This window comes from Protomyctophum bolini, assembly GCF_963924005.1.
Source record: "Protomyctophum bolini genome assembly, chromosome: 13".
Classification (NCBI taxonomy): domain Eukaryota; kingdom Metazoa; phylum Chordata; class Actinopteri; order Myctophiformes; family Myctophidae; genus Protomyctophum; species Protomyctophum bolini.
The window spans coordinates 30,562,180-30,580,790 of record NC_137874.1 but is presented as its reverse complement, the minus strand read 5'-3'; the positions used below and the strand labels follow the sequence as shown (position 1 = coordinate 30,580,790).

At 41.0% G+C, this 18,611-nt stretch overlaps 1 protein-coding gene across 1 annotated transcript; it reads right to left on the bottom strand.

The window, feature by feature from the left end:
• Positions 1–1,239: 1,239 nt before the first annotated feature.
• On the bottom strand, positions 1,240–13,017 carry LOC308327609 (multidrug and toxin extrusion protein 1-like; the record flags this gene model as incomplete). Its single annotated transcript, XM_080781132.1, has 17 exons — positions 1,240–1,602; positions 2,598–2,696; positions 3,131–3,225; positions 3,630–3,759; positions 4,126–4,195; positions 4,949–5,003; positions 5,696–5,804; positions 6,039–6,106; positions 6,997–7,110; positions 7,244–7,341; positions 7,784–7,881; positions 8,007–8,051; positions 8,447–8,489; positions 8,806–8,954; positions 9,093–9,158; positions 12,458–12,559; positions 12,799–13,017. 17 exons carry the CDS (start codon positions 13,015–13,017, stop codon positions 1,240–1,242), a joined length of 1,923 nt encoding a protein of 640 aa, XP_080637258.1.
• Positions 13,018–18,611: the final 5,594 nt, after the last annotated feature.

Sequence of the window (18,611 nt, the reverse complement as noted above, 5' to 3'; positions counted from 1 at the left end):
GAAGAAATTTCAAGCTGAGCACATAAATTATCTCTTCTGCTCTTCTGGAACAGATAACTGGCCTGCCAGCTCATACTTCATAATCACAGCCTAACAGTACACTCAGCTAATGAGTTCTTTGTGTTAACAGCATAAAATTAGACCTTCTATTAATGCCTGAGGTCCATAATTTGGAAATTAGGTAATACCAAGCACAGCTTCCATTAAAACTGAATGTTGCTGATACAATAGATAAAACCTTGCCTGGTCTGTCTGAGACCCTTTGTTTGGTGGTACAGACAAACACAGACATCTGGTTGGTCTGATATCATCCGTGATTGCCATAAACATGATTCACAGTTTAACCATATGAACCTTAAACCCCCCCAGGCCCCCCACCCACACGCACATGCGCGCGTGCACACACACACACACACACACACACACACACACACACACAGGAACCTGAACCTCCCTGTGTTCAGTGTGGGATTTGTAATTCTGTCCGAGCTGGTCCGCTTTGCAATTCACATATTAGCTGCAGTGTTGGTTGACACATGGTAAGGTAAAACATGGACTTGTTACTTGCGCAAGCAGAGCGTGCAAGTAATGCTGTTTGTCTGGTGCTCCGATGCGTATATCCGTGGCTGTGTATGACGTAATGATAATTTGTGCCAAGTCCAAAATAGGCCAGCTTTGTTTATTTTGAAACATAAGAAACCATGTAAACCATAAACCGTGTTCCTGCTTGACCCCCACCCTCCACTGTACCACCCCAACCACAGCAAGACAGTTTCATCAACTGTAAAAATACATTACAAAAGATACAAAAGATACATTGTGTTTTAACTTTCTGTTGTATGTGCTCACTCAGTAATGCAGTACACACCTGCAGACTCAATTCATCTATTTTCAGTCTCTCGAAGCTGCCATGGTGAATTGAGAACTGAATGCTGTATCCTTTGACACTGTACTGTATACTGGCTTTTTCCCACATGCAGTTCGTACTAGTAATAGAAAAAACTTTTCAGTTGTTTTCACTGTAGAAATAAAATTAGAAAATTGTCACTAGATGTTTGCTGGGTCACAGGCCAATCAATTGCCACAAGCTTGCTCAGTTCGACTTCTCACTTGAGTGAGAAATTTCAGAGTTAAATTAACCGTTTGTTTTGTTAAATGAAAGTTTTACAGTGTATGAAATGTGGCTAAAAGGCTCCGCTTGTGATCGTAGAACCATAAGACATATACATTCAATACTGCTTAGGGGTGTGTGGTCAGTTCCAGGTAAGCTGTTGGTGTGGAGTTATTTGCCCAGTCTGTGGTAAAGTTGCTCCTGCTCTGAGCAGAGACCTCTGGTGGGGGGAAGACAAAGTGCACAGTAATGCCTACAGCCAGGATGAGAACTGTGGTCAAGAGGGCGAGTCCTCGTCGGATGATCAGCTGAGTGCGAGAGAGCTTGGCGTTGGGATTGATGCCTGGTGTGTTTTTACCACCCTCTGTTTCTCCCTGTGTCTCCATGAGGCCCTTGCTGCTGCCATCCATCTCAGGCCTTGGTTTCAGATCCCGATCCTGGGTGCTGACAGCGCTGTAGCCAGCAGGACATCCATCACCCTCCAGCTGGGCCTTTAAGAGAAGGAAAAAGGTAGAGAATACAATACCACAACAAACAAAACCTTGTGTGATGTGTCCTAAAAAAGAATGATCGAAACGGAATGATATCTTGGGGTGCCAGAATTTACTTCCTGGTGATCGCGGCCATACTCTGCACACACACTCCCTGAATGCCAGAGCTGAACCTCTGCCCCAAAGTTTTCACATTGGCCTGTTATAGCGCCACCAGGAGGCCGCTTTGTGCAAAACAAATGTTTTGACAGTACACCTACAGATCTTTAACCTGACTTTGCCAGATGGGGGCGGTATTGGGTAACCATGTTCCCCAACACAGCAACCATCTGGGATCTCTCAGGGAGTTGAGCTAACGCCGAACAGCTCCTGTTCGAACCAATCAGCGTGAGCTAAGGGCGGGATATGTGCGAAACCGGATGTGAAGCTATATAGACACGTCAATATGATTGGTTGTGTTTGCACGCACACACGGTGATAGACAGACGGTCCCATCCAATCATCTACCAAGTATCTTGAAAAAAATGAACAGCCCCGTCATCGAATTGCCTCCCGAGATCCCAGATCCCAATAAGCTGTGAAACAAACTTGTGTAGCAAGCTTCTTGGATCTGGCAGCGTCAGGTTAACAGATTTTGTCCAAACATCACGCAAATTGTTACACAGTCTCTAGAGCCATTCAACGAAACATGTCTTTCCGATTTACTTGGTCTGCTCCTCTTCTTTTCCTCTTGTCTATGTCTGTACCTTTTGACTTTGACCCCTTTATTGATAATAAACATTATGTAAAAATACATACATTAATTGTCACACCATTATAAGAAGGATAATGGTGTGACCAAACCTCTTCCTCAAATCTCAAGCCGAAAATAGCTTGTAGATCAGCAGTTTTCTGCTAATTCCCCCCACCTACCACAACCACCAGAATACGGATGCCTGGGTTCAATTGGTTAAATGACACAGATCAGTATTGTATTGTTAAATAATAACACTTACTGTATTAGGACAGTCAGACACATCAGGGATTGTTGTCACCAGCTGAATAACAGGACAGTTTGACGTGACAATCTTTGTCTTGCCAGCTCGCACTTGTGCCTGCAAAAGCACATGAGAGCCAGTCCCAGAAGGAAACACACTAATAAAATAATGTATATGAAAATGGGGTCCCATCAAATGGCAAACTTCTAGCACATTATTAAAAATGTAAAAACAATAAAACGCCAAAGATGCTGACCGGTTTCGACAACACAATGGCCTTTTGGTTAGTGTGAGTGTCCGCCCTGAGAATGGTCGTGTCATAGCAAAGACTATAACAATGGCACCCAATGCCTCCCTGCTTGGCACTCAGTTACGAATCTTTGCTTGTGAGAGACTGTATGATTTTCAGATTATTGGTAGATAGTAAGCTTGAGTTTTTTTTTTGGTGTCATCTGGTTTTCAAAAAGAGAAATCTTGAAAATGAAAATGCTAAGGCAGGTTTGATATCTGATCATATTGAGGGGTTTTATAGGATTTAGGGGACATCCTACCTCCGCTGTGACTTTCTTCCAGTTCAGTTTAAAGATGATGAGAAGGCAGAAAGTGGTCTGAAATATGACACAAATAAAGAGACCCACCCAAAAGCCTGACACAGGGAGAGCAGAGCATGCGCGCGCGCGCGCGCGCACACACACACACACACACACACACACACACACACACACACACACACACACACACACACACACACACACACAGGAATAAAATATCAAAATGAGTAGCCTATTCACAACCACAGCATTGTGTGTGTGTGTGTGTGTGTGTGTGTGTGTGTGTGTGTGTGTGTGTGTGTGTGTGTGTGTGTGTGTGTGTGTGTGTGTGTGTGTGTGTGTGTGTGTGTGTGTGCGCGCGTGTGTGTGTGTGTGTGTGTGTGTGTGTTTGTATTTCTGTGCAAGTGTAAATGGAAATACTGGTAATTCTTTTTGACAATCTTTATACATGCCATGTGTACATTTATAATAATCTACTACACAGTAAGCAAAGTATTACCTAATATTCTGAGGTTGGCAGCAAACATCAGTGCTATTCCTATTGGCAACGCTACAACGTAGTAGGCCAAGTTGGACAATGCAGCAATTCTCTGCATTCCAGCACCCACCATGATCCCAGAGCAAACACACTGAAGATACACAGAAATAAATAAGAGAAGCACAAACCTAACAAAGTGATCGAGAAAACTCCTTCCTTTCATGGCTTGATAGGATATTTTACTTAATATTACTTCATTACTTCTTTTCTTGCCAAATGTTCCCCTTTTTCTCCCAGTTTTAGACATACAAACTTGTGTTGTCTTGTCACTATACTGACCCCTACTGGTTAGTCTTTGGACAGGTTGATCCTAGGGATGAAATGTTACATACACATGGAACGAATCGCCAGTGTCTCACGACTCTCACCAGTCCAGGAGGCTATAGTGTGCTGACTTGGAGGAACATATTTAGCGAAAATATCACAAAACCATTTTTCTGAAGTCCTCAAAACTTACCACTAGTGCATCAAAGAACTGTAAGAAAGTGTAAAGTGTGAGGTTTTCTGAAACGATCGCCACAATGTTTCTGCAGATGTAGAAAGGAGACATTGTAATTATTTTCATGTATTATATGTATTGTGGTCATTAATATTATTATTATTCTGTGTCCCTCTTGAGTATTTTCAGTGCACTGTGGTGATTGGAGGGTGGAGTGGAGATTGGAGGAGTGGCTTGTGTCTGGAGACACACCTGGGTGTCATTTCCTAATCAGCCAGAGCAGTATAAAACCCTGAGATTATTAGGGCATTCACAAATTTCACACTGAGTCGAACTTGTTTACGAATACATTCAGTCAGTTCTGTGCTTGCCTCCAGTGTCTTTGATTAGTTTGCTATAGATTCTACTTTAGCATTATTATTATTTTGTTTTACTTTGTTTGACTATGCCAAGCAAAGCCCAAGAGCCAGAAGCAGAATAAGATCAGCGCGTTGGGTACACCTTGGGTAGGGGTGTGCTGCCATTTTATTTAATCCTTTTTGAATATGTTTAGTTAGGGAGTGTAGACTGTTTTTGTTTTGCCTGCTGTAGTTTAGTTTGATTCCTTTTCAGGTAGGGTGGAATTTTCTTTGTTTTGGCCGTGGCCACCCTGAAGTCATAGGCTTTCCCCATTTACATTTATTGACGAAATTCAGTTTCTGTAACCTCAACTTGTCGGTAATAATAAATGTACACTTTCTTTTGTTACTTATACTCCATATAAGGTAACAAGTATATGAACATAAAAAAGAACATTTTTCTGTGTATTTTATGAACAGAGTATAAATAAAGCATTACTCACTCATCTGAGGTAAATATGTAGCCAATCACAGACTTGGAGGCAGCAATAACAACACCTTGAAACACAGCAAGGATGCCTAGGAGAAAAAACAACAGTGTGTGTGTGTGTGTGTGTGTGTGTGTGTGTGTGTGTGGGAATTCAGAAACGGGTCTCATGGTCGCAGCAAACTTATTTCCTGTAGGCGGAGACGACATATCTGCGGTGTAAACTCGCAGGTAGAGTGACTGATGTTAGTCTGCTCAAACGTTACTCTTTTACCTACTTTTTGCTAACACTAACTTTACAAAGATGCCCAGAACATCGGGATGAACTGTTGAACACAAGGCTGCTGTACTTTATACGCAGCATTGTGTTCATACAACAGAAATATTGGGTATTGGGTAAGACTGGTGTTATGTATCTTTCAGGACCTTTCACTGCTTCGTCTCAACCTTTACTCTATGGCTCTGGTCTCAGCCACCGGGGTGTATTTTTTGACATTCCGTTTCTCTTCAAAGATGAATGGTGCCACTACTGTTGGAGCAGCCATAAACTACAGAGGTTCATCCCGATGTTCTGGGCATCTTTTTAAAGTTAGTGTTGGTAAAAGAGTAACGTTTGAGAAGACTAACATCAGTCTACCATTCAATCTAGTAGCAGACCTGCAAGTTTACACCGCAGATAGGCCGCCTACAGGAAATACGTTTGCTGTGACTATGAGACCCATTTCTGAATTTGTCTATGCGTGCCTCTGTTCCTAGCTCATACCTGACAAAGCCAGAGTCACTCTGCAGGTAACGATGGCCCTTGGAGTGTCACCAGCCCCGAGAGCATTTCCAACACGGACGCAGGCAGCTGCATGGAGACCTAGTGGGAACTGATACCGGAGGTCAGTTACTTTTAAAGGTGTTCTGTTCTCCAATACCTTTGTATGTTTTTCTTTGTACAAGCTCACTCACAACTCCTTATCAAATGGCCGATTTATGGGCCTAGATTTGGGGCAATGTTGCTGATTACGCCCTCAAGGATCTCTGGGGGTTCCCGGACCCCACTTTGAGAACCACTGTGATAGATTGATAGGTGGTGGTTAGAATGAATGGACAAATCATACCACATATGTAATGGCTCCCAGTTCCATCAATACATGCTGGGCCGCAAGATCCACCTCTCCCAATACCCCTGTATTAGAGAGAATGTTCAGGGTTCAACAGTAATCACACTTAAGTATTAATGCATATATTTTATATTTTTGCTGAGAAACTGTCACCTGTACAAAATACTCAAAGCAACTTGCAAGGCATTAATTTGGCCATTTAGATTTTTTAACATCACTAGTGAGAGTGGGCCCTGACACACCAAGCTTGCTTGTTTTGATTTGATTGATTGGAGAATTACAGTACATTTCAAGCACAACTCGATACATTGGGACAAATGGTTTCGTTTTGGGTCTGATGGCATCTCTCATTTAAAGAAAAACAGCACAGACTACAGCTGACGTTCAGACTACAGCTGACTCGTAGCTCTGCACCTGTGTGATAGGAAAGAACTCCATAATGTGTTGCGTAATATGTGAATGAACATTATAGTAACAAATTAATTTAAAACCAATGCAATCCAGCCGGGTGATGGGGTTTCATCATTACTGACTAACTTTTTGAATTTTGAATAGCAGCAATCAAAATGCAAACTGTAATGCCAAGAAAATGGAACACTGGATTATGTTCCACAATGGATATGTAGTTTGTTACCATTTTTGGAGCAGAGAAGAGGTAGGAGGCTAAGTTGTCACACAGTTAACTTGCTTTACTTTCACCCTCATGCTTAAAGATCAGGAAGCATGCAAAGAGTATACATTCTACTGTTATGAGTCATCAAAACTAAAATCGCTACAGTGATGCCCAAGATTAGCTGTTTACAGGCAGGCAGACCGACTCACCAGAGCAGAAACGCCATATAGAATCCATTAACACTTGACACAATTTCTTATAATTGCCTTACAACAATATAATAATAAAAATATATATATATTTAAAGTCAGGACTAGGATACACAAACTCAGAAATACTGACCCGCAAGGAAACCGCCCAGCTCCCAGATCCACCATTCAAAGCATATCATGAGAGTGCTGGGAATGGCTAATTGCATATAGGAGCCCCAGTCCTGAAGGCATTCACTGGACCAGCCTAGATGGAGAGCCAAAGAATCACACACAATAGAAGACAGAGATTATTGTGATTTTTTAAATAGCTCCTCTCTGTGTGTATTTGTGTGTGTGGCATGCATGACATTGACTATGCATGCTTTGTTATATCTCACCTGCCCATGTCTGTTTATGAAGCTTCTTCCAACGGATGTAACCATAGAGAAGCAGACACATGGCGATACCACTGAGGCTATGAGCTATTGCAGATCCTCTGTAAGTACAAACACACACACACACACACACACACACACACACACACACACACTCTTCACTTGCTGTAGAAGAGCCAATTAATTTGAAAATGATGAATAATCTACCTATAAATGCTCTGTACGTGTGTACATATGTCTGTAATCCACGCAACTTGAGAACCGTTTGCCGACTTCAAATTTGACACACACGCTCCACACCACCACAGGGAGTGCAGTGCCCGGTGTCGAGTCCATCAGATACACCGCTGTCCAGAACCAGCACAAAAGCCTCTGCCCAGGCTCTGGACTTGATCACCCCTATATCTCCATATATGGAGCTGGCATATATGGAGCTGGCCCATGATTCTGACATCAGCATAGCCTCCATATTTGGGCATTAGGCTTATGTAGAGAGGAAAAAGTCTGAGGAGGACAGGAAGAGCAAATCATGGGCACACCTACATCACTCCCATCTTCAGGACGAAAATCAGAACGTAGTTGCAAGCCAAGTTGACGATGTTGGCTGCTGCTGCTGTGTACATCTGGGGCAAAATGATCCCCTGTCCGATAAAACAAAATAGAATTTACAGTCGGGCACAGGGGAGGTTATAGTCAGACCAAAGTCAATATTACTTAAAGAGGTTGTTTGTATTTCTCAACACAGCCCGTAGTAATGAACCCTTACTTGATTCTTAAGGTAGACAACCTGTAGTTCATACAGGGACATAGCCTGTAGGGGGTATGGAATTGTAAGACAGCAGAACTCTCAAACACAAACACACTCATAGTCATTAACATGTAGATTTGAACCTTCATCTTCATCTGAGATCATTTGAAATTTCTGTCAAATATATTTTCCAGGAATATGTTCTCCCAAAGCATTTAAAAACAATCAACCAAATCAAATAGGGCTATGAAAAGGCCTGTCCGACTAGGTGAGTTTTTAAGAGTCCTTTAAAAATCTCCACAGCTGAGGCCACATTTCTTATATCTAATACGGTTCTGTACATAACACTGACTTGTAGGTATTATCATTCAAATTAAATGAAGCTAGTGTATACTTTGCAATAACAAAATGACCTGTAGTCTACAGAACAGCAGAGAAGTTTAGTAAAATACACTCACTGGAACAGCAGGGAGAAATGCCATCACATACAGCTGGGCAATTCTAGAAAAGTACAAACCTTTTATCACTTCAGTACAAATAATGTGTATTTATTTCCGTAAATGTGTCTTTATCCATTTTTATTCCGAAGGAACCATTATTATTACTTGCATGCAGTATGCACGTACAGTACTGTAATGCATGCACGTGACCCAAGAATGAGATAAGTTGTCCAATTAATAGATCATGGAAATGACAATATGTGTGGATGCATTTATAGCAGAGTAAACTGCTGCCTGAAGACCAGAAGCGCAATCTCTCCGTTGACCAAGGGTCAATTTGGCAAAGTATTTATTGTCTCATCTGTGTGTGGACTTACCTGGCTACCTCCTCCTCCTGCTGCAGGAGGAGCAGCAGGCGGTGTGAGTTGATGAGCAGACCCCAGCAGGGCAGACAGAACAGCAGTAGTATCAACATGCTCTTCTGGAGGATCACTCCCACACGGTTCATGTTCTTACTGCCATAGGTCTAGTAGAAGAGCAAGCATACTGTAAGGTCTGGGCATCTTTATATCAGTTCAATACTAAACCCTGTCCATGGGTGGCACTATGATGCCATTATTAACTATTATTGTATTATTATAATAGCATACAGTACTGTGCTCACCTGAGAAATGAATGTGTCACAAGCAGCAGCGAGGCCAAAGCTGGCTACTGTGGCCATGTTGATAGTCTGACAAAATGGAAAACCAAATGGAAAATTAGAATAGATGGAAAATACAACCCATGTTTGGGAAGGGCCTGTTCATTGTTATGACAGCCCATTATTCCTGAAACGCCCGTTTTATACCCAAAGCATGAATCCGTTTTTTTTTGGCATATTCTTACCGTTCTTATCTTCTTTCTGAACCATAGGGTTAAACACAGCGGAGAACACTTGCGTCACCAGGTTTGCAGCGACGCAACGTTATTGGTTAGCAAAATACAAGGTTCAGTCCCACTGTCTCCTAGATCAGATTTCCTGGCTCGTTCGCCAGGCTTTTTTTTCTTTTCTTTTCAAAACAAAACGCTTGCGGTCCCTCATGGCCTCGACTAGGCCATCACTGTTACATAACCATTGTTATATTGTCTGTTGACAGCATGGGACAGACTCAACAGATCTCACTCTCCCTGCTGGGTTTTACGCTCAAGTACTGTACTTGTACAATTTTGAGGTACTTTTACATTACTGGTGTATTTCCAAATTTCAATATCATTACGAGGCAAATATTGTACTTTTTACTCCACTACAATTATTAGAAAACTTTAGTTACTAGTTACTTTGTAGATTTTAATAATTAATTATTACAAAACATACATTAACTACTTCAGCGTTGGCCATTTGAAAATAGCCCATCTATAAGCTCACACAACGTGTCGTGATGCAATGCGTTGTGAGCTTGTAGATCTGCTATTTTCAATGGGTTTTTATACATTGTAGATATTATGATAACTTGTGAAACGGGACATTCGGAATAATAGATAATAGAGTACTTTTACTTTTGGTACTTTAAGTATTATTTTGATGCCAATATTTTTTTTTACTCAAGTAATACAGGGTTTTTACTTGTTACAGAGTATTTCCTCATTGCAGTATTGATACTTTTGCTTAAGTAAAACAAATTAGTACTTTTTCCACGACTGCTGGTCAGACAGACTGGACAGTGGACACTACTTTCACCTCCCCTCTACTGCAACTCTTGGCTTCCTAAACTGCTCCACTCCAAGGACCCCAGATAGACATACAGTAGCCTCTGGCTGTGGTCTCCATATTGAAAAATAATAACTATATATTATAACTTGCCCAAAATAAGGATTGAAAAATGGCTATGACTTGCCCAAAATAGGGATTGAAATGGGTCATGTTGAAATGGGTTAAACTGGTACAATAACCTTATGAGTTGAATTTGAAAGAGAGAAAGAAAGTGGAATTTGAAAGTAGCTCTTAAGGTACAGTATGAGCAGATCAACCAGCATATTACATTTCTGTTCTGGCAGGCAGAACCACCATAATGTAGGAAAATTAACTAAATGTATTCCTGTTCTGGTTTTGCGACGACAGGATGAGTCATCTTACTCTCTCCATCTGCATATTCTAAAAGTGGCTTCACTTCATTTACTACATGATTATGTTGAAATTTCATTTCATGTTAGTACCATTGTAAGCTTTCACATCCAGGCATTGTTCTTTCAACCTAGGCATTGTTCTCTGAGCACTCTCTCCATCAGTTTAGCAAAATCTTGCTTTATTGCAAAGCCTGATTTGCTTCGTTGTACAACGATGTCACAGACCAAAAATATTATATTATTTTGATACATTGTGACTGTGAGCCTCACAGTCACAATGTATCACGGTTGCAACCATTTGTGAGCTCATAGATAGCTATTTTCTGTACACTCTGCATAGAGAAAACAAAGTTTTTACATGGAATAATGCATTTGTACTTCAGTGCTCTTCCTATCATTTTGAGACAGAGACTGTCTTCTTTGATTTCCTTATTCTTTAGGCTAAATCCCATCTCAGCCTCACATGCTTCTCCCAATGTACCCCTTATCCCTCCTCTGCATATGTCCAAACCATCTCATCCTCACCTCTTTTATTTCACAGAGACTGACTATAGCAGTATTTCCTGGGCCATGCACTTATCTATGCTATAATTCACAGAATCTGACTGTGCCTCATGTGAGTCATGTCACATGCAATTTGTCCCGGATGTAACTTGGAAATAGTCCAACTAAATGTTCTGGAACTCTGAGTGTGTGTCTCAACTGACCCCGAGCTGTGCGGAGCCGAATGTCAAATTTGTACGGATTAGTGGTTTCTGAGAACATAAAAAACACTAACATCTGTATCTGTCGGCCCTCGGATCAGGCAGACAGTGTGTGTTCGCGAGACTGTGTGCATCAGCTTCCCTGATTGGCTAACCTGACGGATTGGCTGAGTGTCACCTTTGTGCCACTAAGCCAGTATAAATCCCTTATTGGCTAACTGTTTGGCCGAGTTTTGCACCACGTTTGCACCGCATAGTCAATATAAATGTAACGACTATTGAAGAACCGGTATTAATTTTATTTGGGTTAAGTGTTATTTTTTTCATATCAAAGACTAACCTGGGTCTATTTTGCTAATGAGTGCTGTGCAGTGTGCACTGAATGCAGTGACAACGCTATTCTTGAAGTGGACTGTAGCAACACTGAGGTTATCATTGTCGACGAGAACCTCCCAGACCAGTCTAGACTTTTCCCCCCTCAACATCACTGGCTTTACGTTTTGCACATCACTTTAAAAGTAAGGCACTGTGCAATGTAGTTAAGCAGTGTTATGTAGTTAAGTAGTTATGTTAAGACTCTTGCCTGCAGAACCGTGACTTTATCCTAGTTGGCTTTGGACTGAAACCTGTAAGAGCAGCTCTTCCTTTATCTGCACTGCACTGTCCGCCCAACACATCATTAGGAACTCTACAGTGAGTCATTAAAATAAAAATAAATCAATTTTCACGAGATTATTTTCACCCTCACGGCTTTCATTATTGTTACAATTACATACACAAAGTGATTTATTAACCAAATTAATCCATCAAACATGGTCAGCAGCCCATAGCCGCCCTAATCTCACACTTTGTTTAGTCTAATCATCTATGACGGCTGCACGGGTCCATTTGGCTACAATTGGTTTAATTTGTAAACTCACATAGTTAAATGAACACTGAGGATTTTAATGTGTGTACGTCAGTCAAACCTTTGAATATGTTCTTCCTTGCATCTGAAAACTGTAGCATCAATTCAGAATACACTCACTCCCTGACCCCCACCACAGGAGAAACGCACAAATATCCTGATCCCTGTCCCCCTCTGCCCCACTCTGTCCCCATCTGTCCCTTCCCTTTCCATATGATTTTACATGATGTACATTTACAGTAGTGAATGTGAATATTTTTTATTATTAATAGTAGTATAAATAGTGGTAGTAGTAATAGCAGTATTAAGTCATACCGATGAGGCCAGTGCATATCCAGCCAGTTCTGCATTGCCTATATGACCACAGAATATGGTATTCACAAATGGCACTAGATAGTTGAGAATCCGAGATATCAGCTGTAGGGAGACAGAAAGAGGGAGAAACAAACAAGACAGGGAAGTTTAAATGATATGATGACCATGCACATCAGGAATAAAATATTGATCAGATAAAAGTACTGTTTTGTAGGGCACATATACATGTTAAATCGTACAGTGCACAGGCTGTCGTACAAACAGGGCAGCGTGGATGCAGCTGCAGACTAGGGGAGCATTAACAGCACCCCCCGCTGTGCTCCCAACTTTCCCCTACTCACCAGCGGGCCTGTAAGCCGCAGGACATGGTACAGTTCCTCCCTGTAGGCCAAAGGTAGCAGTCGCTGCAACCACGCACACCGGAACAGTTTGGAGCTGACGGCCGGCGTCTCGTCTCCCTCAACCCCGGCAACAGCACGGGCCCCCATGGAATCAGGAGCCCAGCCCAGCCCAACCAGCGGCGGGCTGGCAGCCGGATCTGGACCGGCCGGTTTCTCCATTCAGATGAAATGAGAAAGCGAGACAGAGACTAGGGAGAGAGAGAAAAGGGGAGACAGAAGAAGGGAGAGAGGGAACAGGGGAAGAGAAGGAGGCAGGGCAGTTCAGTCTATGAAAGCACAGGGTTAGAGCCAAAAATAAACACCTGTTTGAGGTAACTGATCAGAGACCACCTCCCAACGGAGAGAGAGGGAATAAGGGAGGGAGAAAGAAGATAAAAAAGGGGAATCATGCATTCAGTAATGTAGGAAAGTGAAGATTATTTTTTTCCTTTTCATTATTTTAATTTAAGGCGGTTGTGTGTAAGACATGTGTGTCCATGAGAACAGTTCGGTGGAAAGTTCATTTCCCATGTGTTTCTGTAAGTGTGTGTTCCTGGCATATCTCCCCAAGGTCATGTCACGTTGCCTCAAAGTCCTGCGTTATCATGGCGGGTTCAGTGGAAACGAACACGGCCCATAGTCTGAAGACACAACAACAGGTGTCAGGGAGGGGGGGGAAGAGGATCTTTTTCTTCGCTGTCTCTTCTTGTGGAGATTGTCAATTGGGGGGGAATCCAGATTCATGTTTAGAGCGAGGGATAGAAATATGGCTATTTCTCTTCTATGTCCGTTATGGCTCTCTGTCCGTCATGGCTCTCAGGGCGCTGACCTGTTCCAAGATCGTATCCATCTTCTGATGCATCGAGGGCTGGCCTGTTCCAAGATCGTGTCCATCTTCTGATGCATCTCCCCAAGTGCCCTGCCCAGCTCGGCCATGGCAGGCAGTATAGGGGCTCCGTTCAGCGTTGCCATTTTCCAATTCTTCGGTACACAAGACCAATGCACAGCCCAATCAGCAGAAATCCTGTAACCATAATCCAAATAGATATGCCTCTTCTACGCTGATAGTCGGGGGAAGATCCATCAGGGTATTGAGCGGGCTCTCCAGAACCCAATTTATATGAAAAAAATGTTGTCCATCACGTACAGAGACCAGCACACTAATTCCATGATTAGTTCCATGTTTTGATAGTTTCAGGGGTTTCGAAGAGACAGTGTAGAATAGACGCTCTGAGCAGGGAGTACAGACAGACAGGGAGAGAATCGAGGGTCAGCTGGGGAGGGGATCATTTGAACCTAGCTGTATTAGGCTACTGTATACAGATGCATTTAATCAGATATAGCTTGTATGGCACAATGAAACTATTAGCTTGGGATTCCGATTCTCCATTGATGATGTCACTGGAAGACGGGTTTCTGTACTGCCCAAAGCAACCCTATGAGACACAGACCAAGTAGAAGTTCTATTCTATCATCTTTCTGCCACTAGAGGGAAGCATAGCCATCTACAGAAAATGTTCCTGTCACCTGCTGGGTCAAAAATAGCAGAACTACAAGCTCATAGCAGCACTCAGTGCCAGTTATGAATCTGCTATTTTTCAATAGCTAAAGTATAACAAAATACTTAAAACACCAAAAGGGGTTCCCGTCCTGAATGGGTTATGGATAATTTAGGCTTTTGACACACAGATTACTGATTAATGGCGTTCCCTGGTGTAAAGAAAAGGTCCCAGGCCATTGAAGCCAAATATGTAGACCTATTTTGGGAGCCCTTAAAATATTTGAGAAACACTCTTACCTATAGTATGGTTTCAAGCCAGCAGTGTCAGCTGTTTCAATAGACTACTTGTACATGCACGTTGAGATTGATGATGCCAAGTTCAGAAATGATTAGCTGTGACACAGTGGGCAAAGTGCAGATGTAATCACGATTGAATTCGGATGTGGTGGCGATGGTGGGCACAGGAAATTATGTCTGGTCCCCCTGGAGATACTGTGGGCCTGCCGCCTGAGTACGAAAAAGAGCAATTATTAGTGGAACCCATAGATAACCCCAGCGACAAACACCTCAACAACAACCACCATTAACACAATAAGTGTTAAAAAGCTCCATATTGTGATAGTACTCATTGCTATATAGTGTTTGTTGCAGTAACAGGAGAATCCATGTCTCCCCAGCTTTTAATTAAACAGTAAATGCATTTTCAGAAACTGAAACAGGGATACCAATTTTGTCCAATCAGGATAGAGAATGCAGTCAGGATACAGATTAAACAAGTGGAATTGTATGACTGTTAGAACTGGCGAGAATAAACCAAATTGTTAAATAAATAATAATTTATAAAGAACTGTATAATAACTTATCTTCGATAGCAGAGCAAGAAACTCCTGAAATGTAAAAATACTTTTGGAAGTAATCAGAGTCCAAAAAGTACTCAGTACCAAAACCCAGGCAGAGAGCCTGTAACAAAAATGGTTATAAACCATTATATTATTAAGTTAAGAATTAGCTTTAACAGGTTTACTTTTTAGGAGAAAGATCAATATATATAATACCTTAAGTAAAATACTTTTAGAAAAATACCTTTTAATTACCAAAAGAATAGAAGATTCCACATGAAATAAATGATCTTCCAGTAAGGAGCTTATGATGTTTCAGCCAGTTCACTTTAGTTCGGAGAGCACAAAGTCCACATACTACAGCCAATTACAAAATGTCTCTCACCGTGTCACCAAATGGACGCGGTTAATATAGCATTTTAATCAAGATTGGGAAAGCGAATATAACGTTTAAGACTGTTAAGGGGGATAATGTTTAGGGGGAGACATGAAGACTGCCTTGCTACAAGGTCAAACAACAGTTTTCACAGATACACATACGCAAATGGGAGAAAAACAATTCTTTATCTGGCTAGGGGAGAAGTGAGATGTACCTCAGTGGGACAGCGTGACATGAAGATACAAAGGCATATGAAAAATAAGTCATAGGGCATATGATTACATCCACAAACAATGTCTTAATAATTCAAAATGATCCATCAATGACACAAAAAAAGATGACACAAAGAAATGAGCAGACAAAATTGAAACTGGAACACTATATAAAAAACTAAGCTCATAAATAGCTACTCTCTCCTGATTGGCTGACATTTTGTCACCTAGCCTACCTTAAAATGTATTTTCTGTTTATTAAAGAGCTGGAGAGACCCCTGTTACTGAACAAACACTATGATTACTATCAGAATATAGTGATTTAACCTTTTAACAAAAATATTTTAGTTTTAACCAACAAATCTCTTACACTACCTTAAGTTATGTCTGTAAGTGTAGTCCTGGGTTTCCAGAAAGTTCCATTAGCATAATATGTGTTGCTGTCAGGAGGAAACCTTCTAACTCCATTTTTGAGGTTATTGATTTTTGTTTTTGCATAAATCACAACCTTTATGTCTGTGTGCTGTTTCGAAAATATAGTGCTTTGGACAAAACCACTTAACTCCATTGGACCGTCAAACTGTCTAAAGCAACTAACTCCACCACCTCTCAACCTCTCATGGAAGTCATTGACAATATATAAAGTCATAACACAAACTTCGATGAGGCATTATTGCTTTGTTTTCAAAATATAAGGTTTTCTTAATTTCCTGAAAATTTTATATTTTTTCATTTCCTGAAAAATGAACATTTTGGAGTTAGGTTGTTTCCTCGTGACAGCAGAGATATTTCCTGTTCTGGTTCATTTCCCATATGTCTGTTTGATTCTCTATGGTTTGAATGTCTCAAGAGCAGATTTGAACCGGCAACACATATCAAGGTGTCATATCGGTTTCCAGTTCAAACCTGCTGTCGAGTTAATAAAAGCTATGGGAAACGGGAACAACTAACACTAAGTGTGGCACCTTCTGGAAACCCGGGTCTACAGCTATGCAACCCTATTTATATCCCACCTTGGCTCAGCCTGTGTCTTGGTATCTATTGGTTGATCTGAAGTTATCTGTGGCACTGCATTTTAGACCCATGGGGCACTGGGTCTTTTAAGTTCACACCTGAGCACATTAAAGCAAAATGCCTAAAATGTAGACTAAATGTAAAATATTCACCAGACACTGTGTACCGTCGTAATGTTAACTGTTAGTTGTTTTGTTAGTGGCAGTGCAATCATTAGCCAATCTGTCTAGAGTAGACAATGGCACAAAGTGTGTTTAAATAAATAAATAAATGAATACATAGTATTTTACAGATACATTGTATAACTATGATAGATTCTAAATATATTTACATCATTAAACCTTTTTAAACATTTAATAAAACTTATTTTAGTTTGTTATATATTAAATATATGAAATGTATGTTCTCGTTCTGTTTGGAAAAGCAGTCTATTGTCTATTAGCTTCATGGTCATTGTTGTGTCAGTCTGATGTATGAAATACATTGCTTTGTTGTACAAAGTGAAGTCCTAAATCTCATGCTCCAAAGAGGTTTATCAGCACACAGCTTAACCATTGCAAACATCATAATTAGGGATGGAGCTCGTTCATTGTTATTGATAACGAGCACCTTATCGATCAGGCTTATCGAGCCGGGTTCTTATTGAGCCCACTATTGAGCATTTTCTATTATTTTGTTTAATGACAGGAGACGATAAATTCTGAACAGAACCAGTATCTTTTATTTTGGCCTTCAAATATAGAACCTTTCTAACAGACGGAAGGCAATTGACCTTTTTTACCAATAAAATAATATTAAAGAAACTGTTAACTGCATGGTTAATATGTGTACCGTCACTTTAAAAGCGCTGGTTAGCAGATATCAATACACTTTTAGACAGACATGTTTGTGTCAGCATGGATGATTACCGGTACATTTATTTCTTGATCGCCTCTTTATTGTTTAAACATGCCATCATGGGCCACTATGCTCGATAACAGGCTTGATAATCCTAAAGCTTACTAATAACGGGTGCTCAATAAGCTTGTTTTCCGATTTTTGTGGGTATCGGTTATCGAGCTCCATCCCTAATCATAATGCATATTGTTTCAGTCTCAGTAAAGCTATTTACATTTATATAAAAAGTTAACATGAATGAATGCTATTCTTCAATGTATTAATGTTAGTAGTAGTGATTGAGTTAATATGTCCTTTTTGGGGAAACTTGTTATTTTATTGACCCATCCATGGGTTAATCAGTTTGGGCTTCAGTGTCTTGCTCAAGGACAATTTTAAAACAAAGCCAGGGATGGAATAAGGGACCTTCCAGTTTCTAGATTGCTGCTCTACCCGAAGAGCCACAGTCATCCCCAATAAGTACCTTGCTTTTCCTGGTAATCATAGTCACAATATTAGTATTGTTATTACTAGTGGTGGTGGTAGAATGAGTATAGACCCCATATCAGGTTGCAATAGAACCCAACTGCTCCAAAGACACAGGAAACACTTCAATGCGTTCCATCAAACTTTCAGTTGAGGTTTGTCTTCCAGTGTGGAGGTAGCCTGGCTAATAAGCCAGACCGAATCAGCCGTTGAAAATTGCCTGCTGGCGGATTAAGGTCTGGAGAGGCTCAATTGCACGCCCATTTCCTACACCAGAGGATATGGGATATGCGATATGGGCTAAGATTAATGCTTTTGTAACACTTAACTATGCATCCCATGTGTATACATCCCACTGTTTCTCAACCAATTGTCCACTGACAACTAATAATTTCCTAATAATAATGACTCAACCAGACAATCCGCTGCACTTCGCCCTTTTGAGATTCTTACTCCGTTTTTCTGTT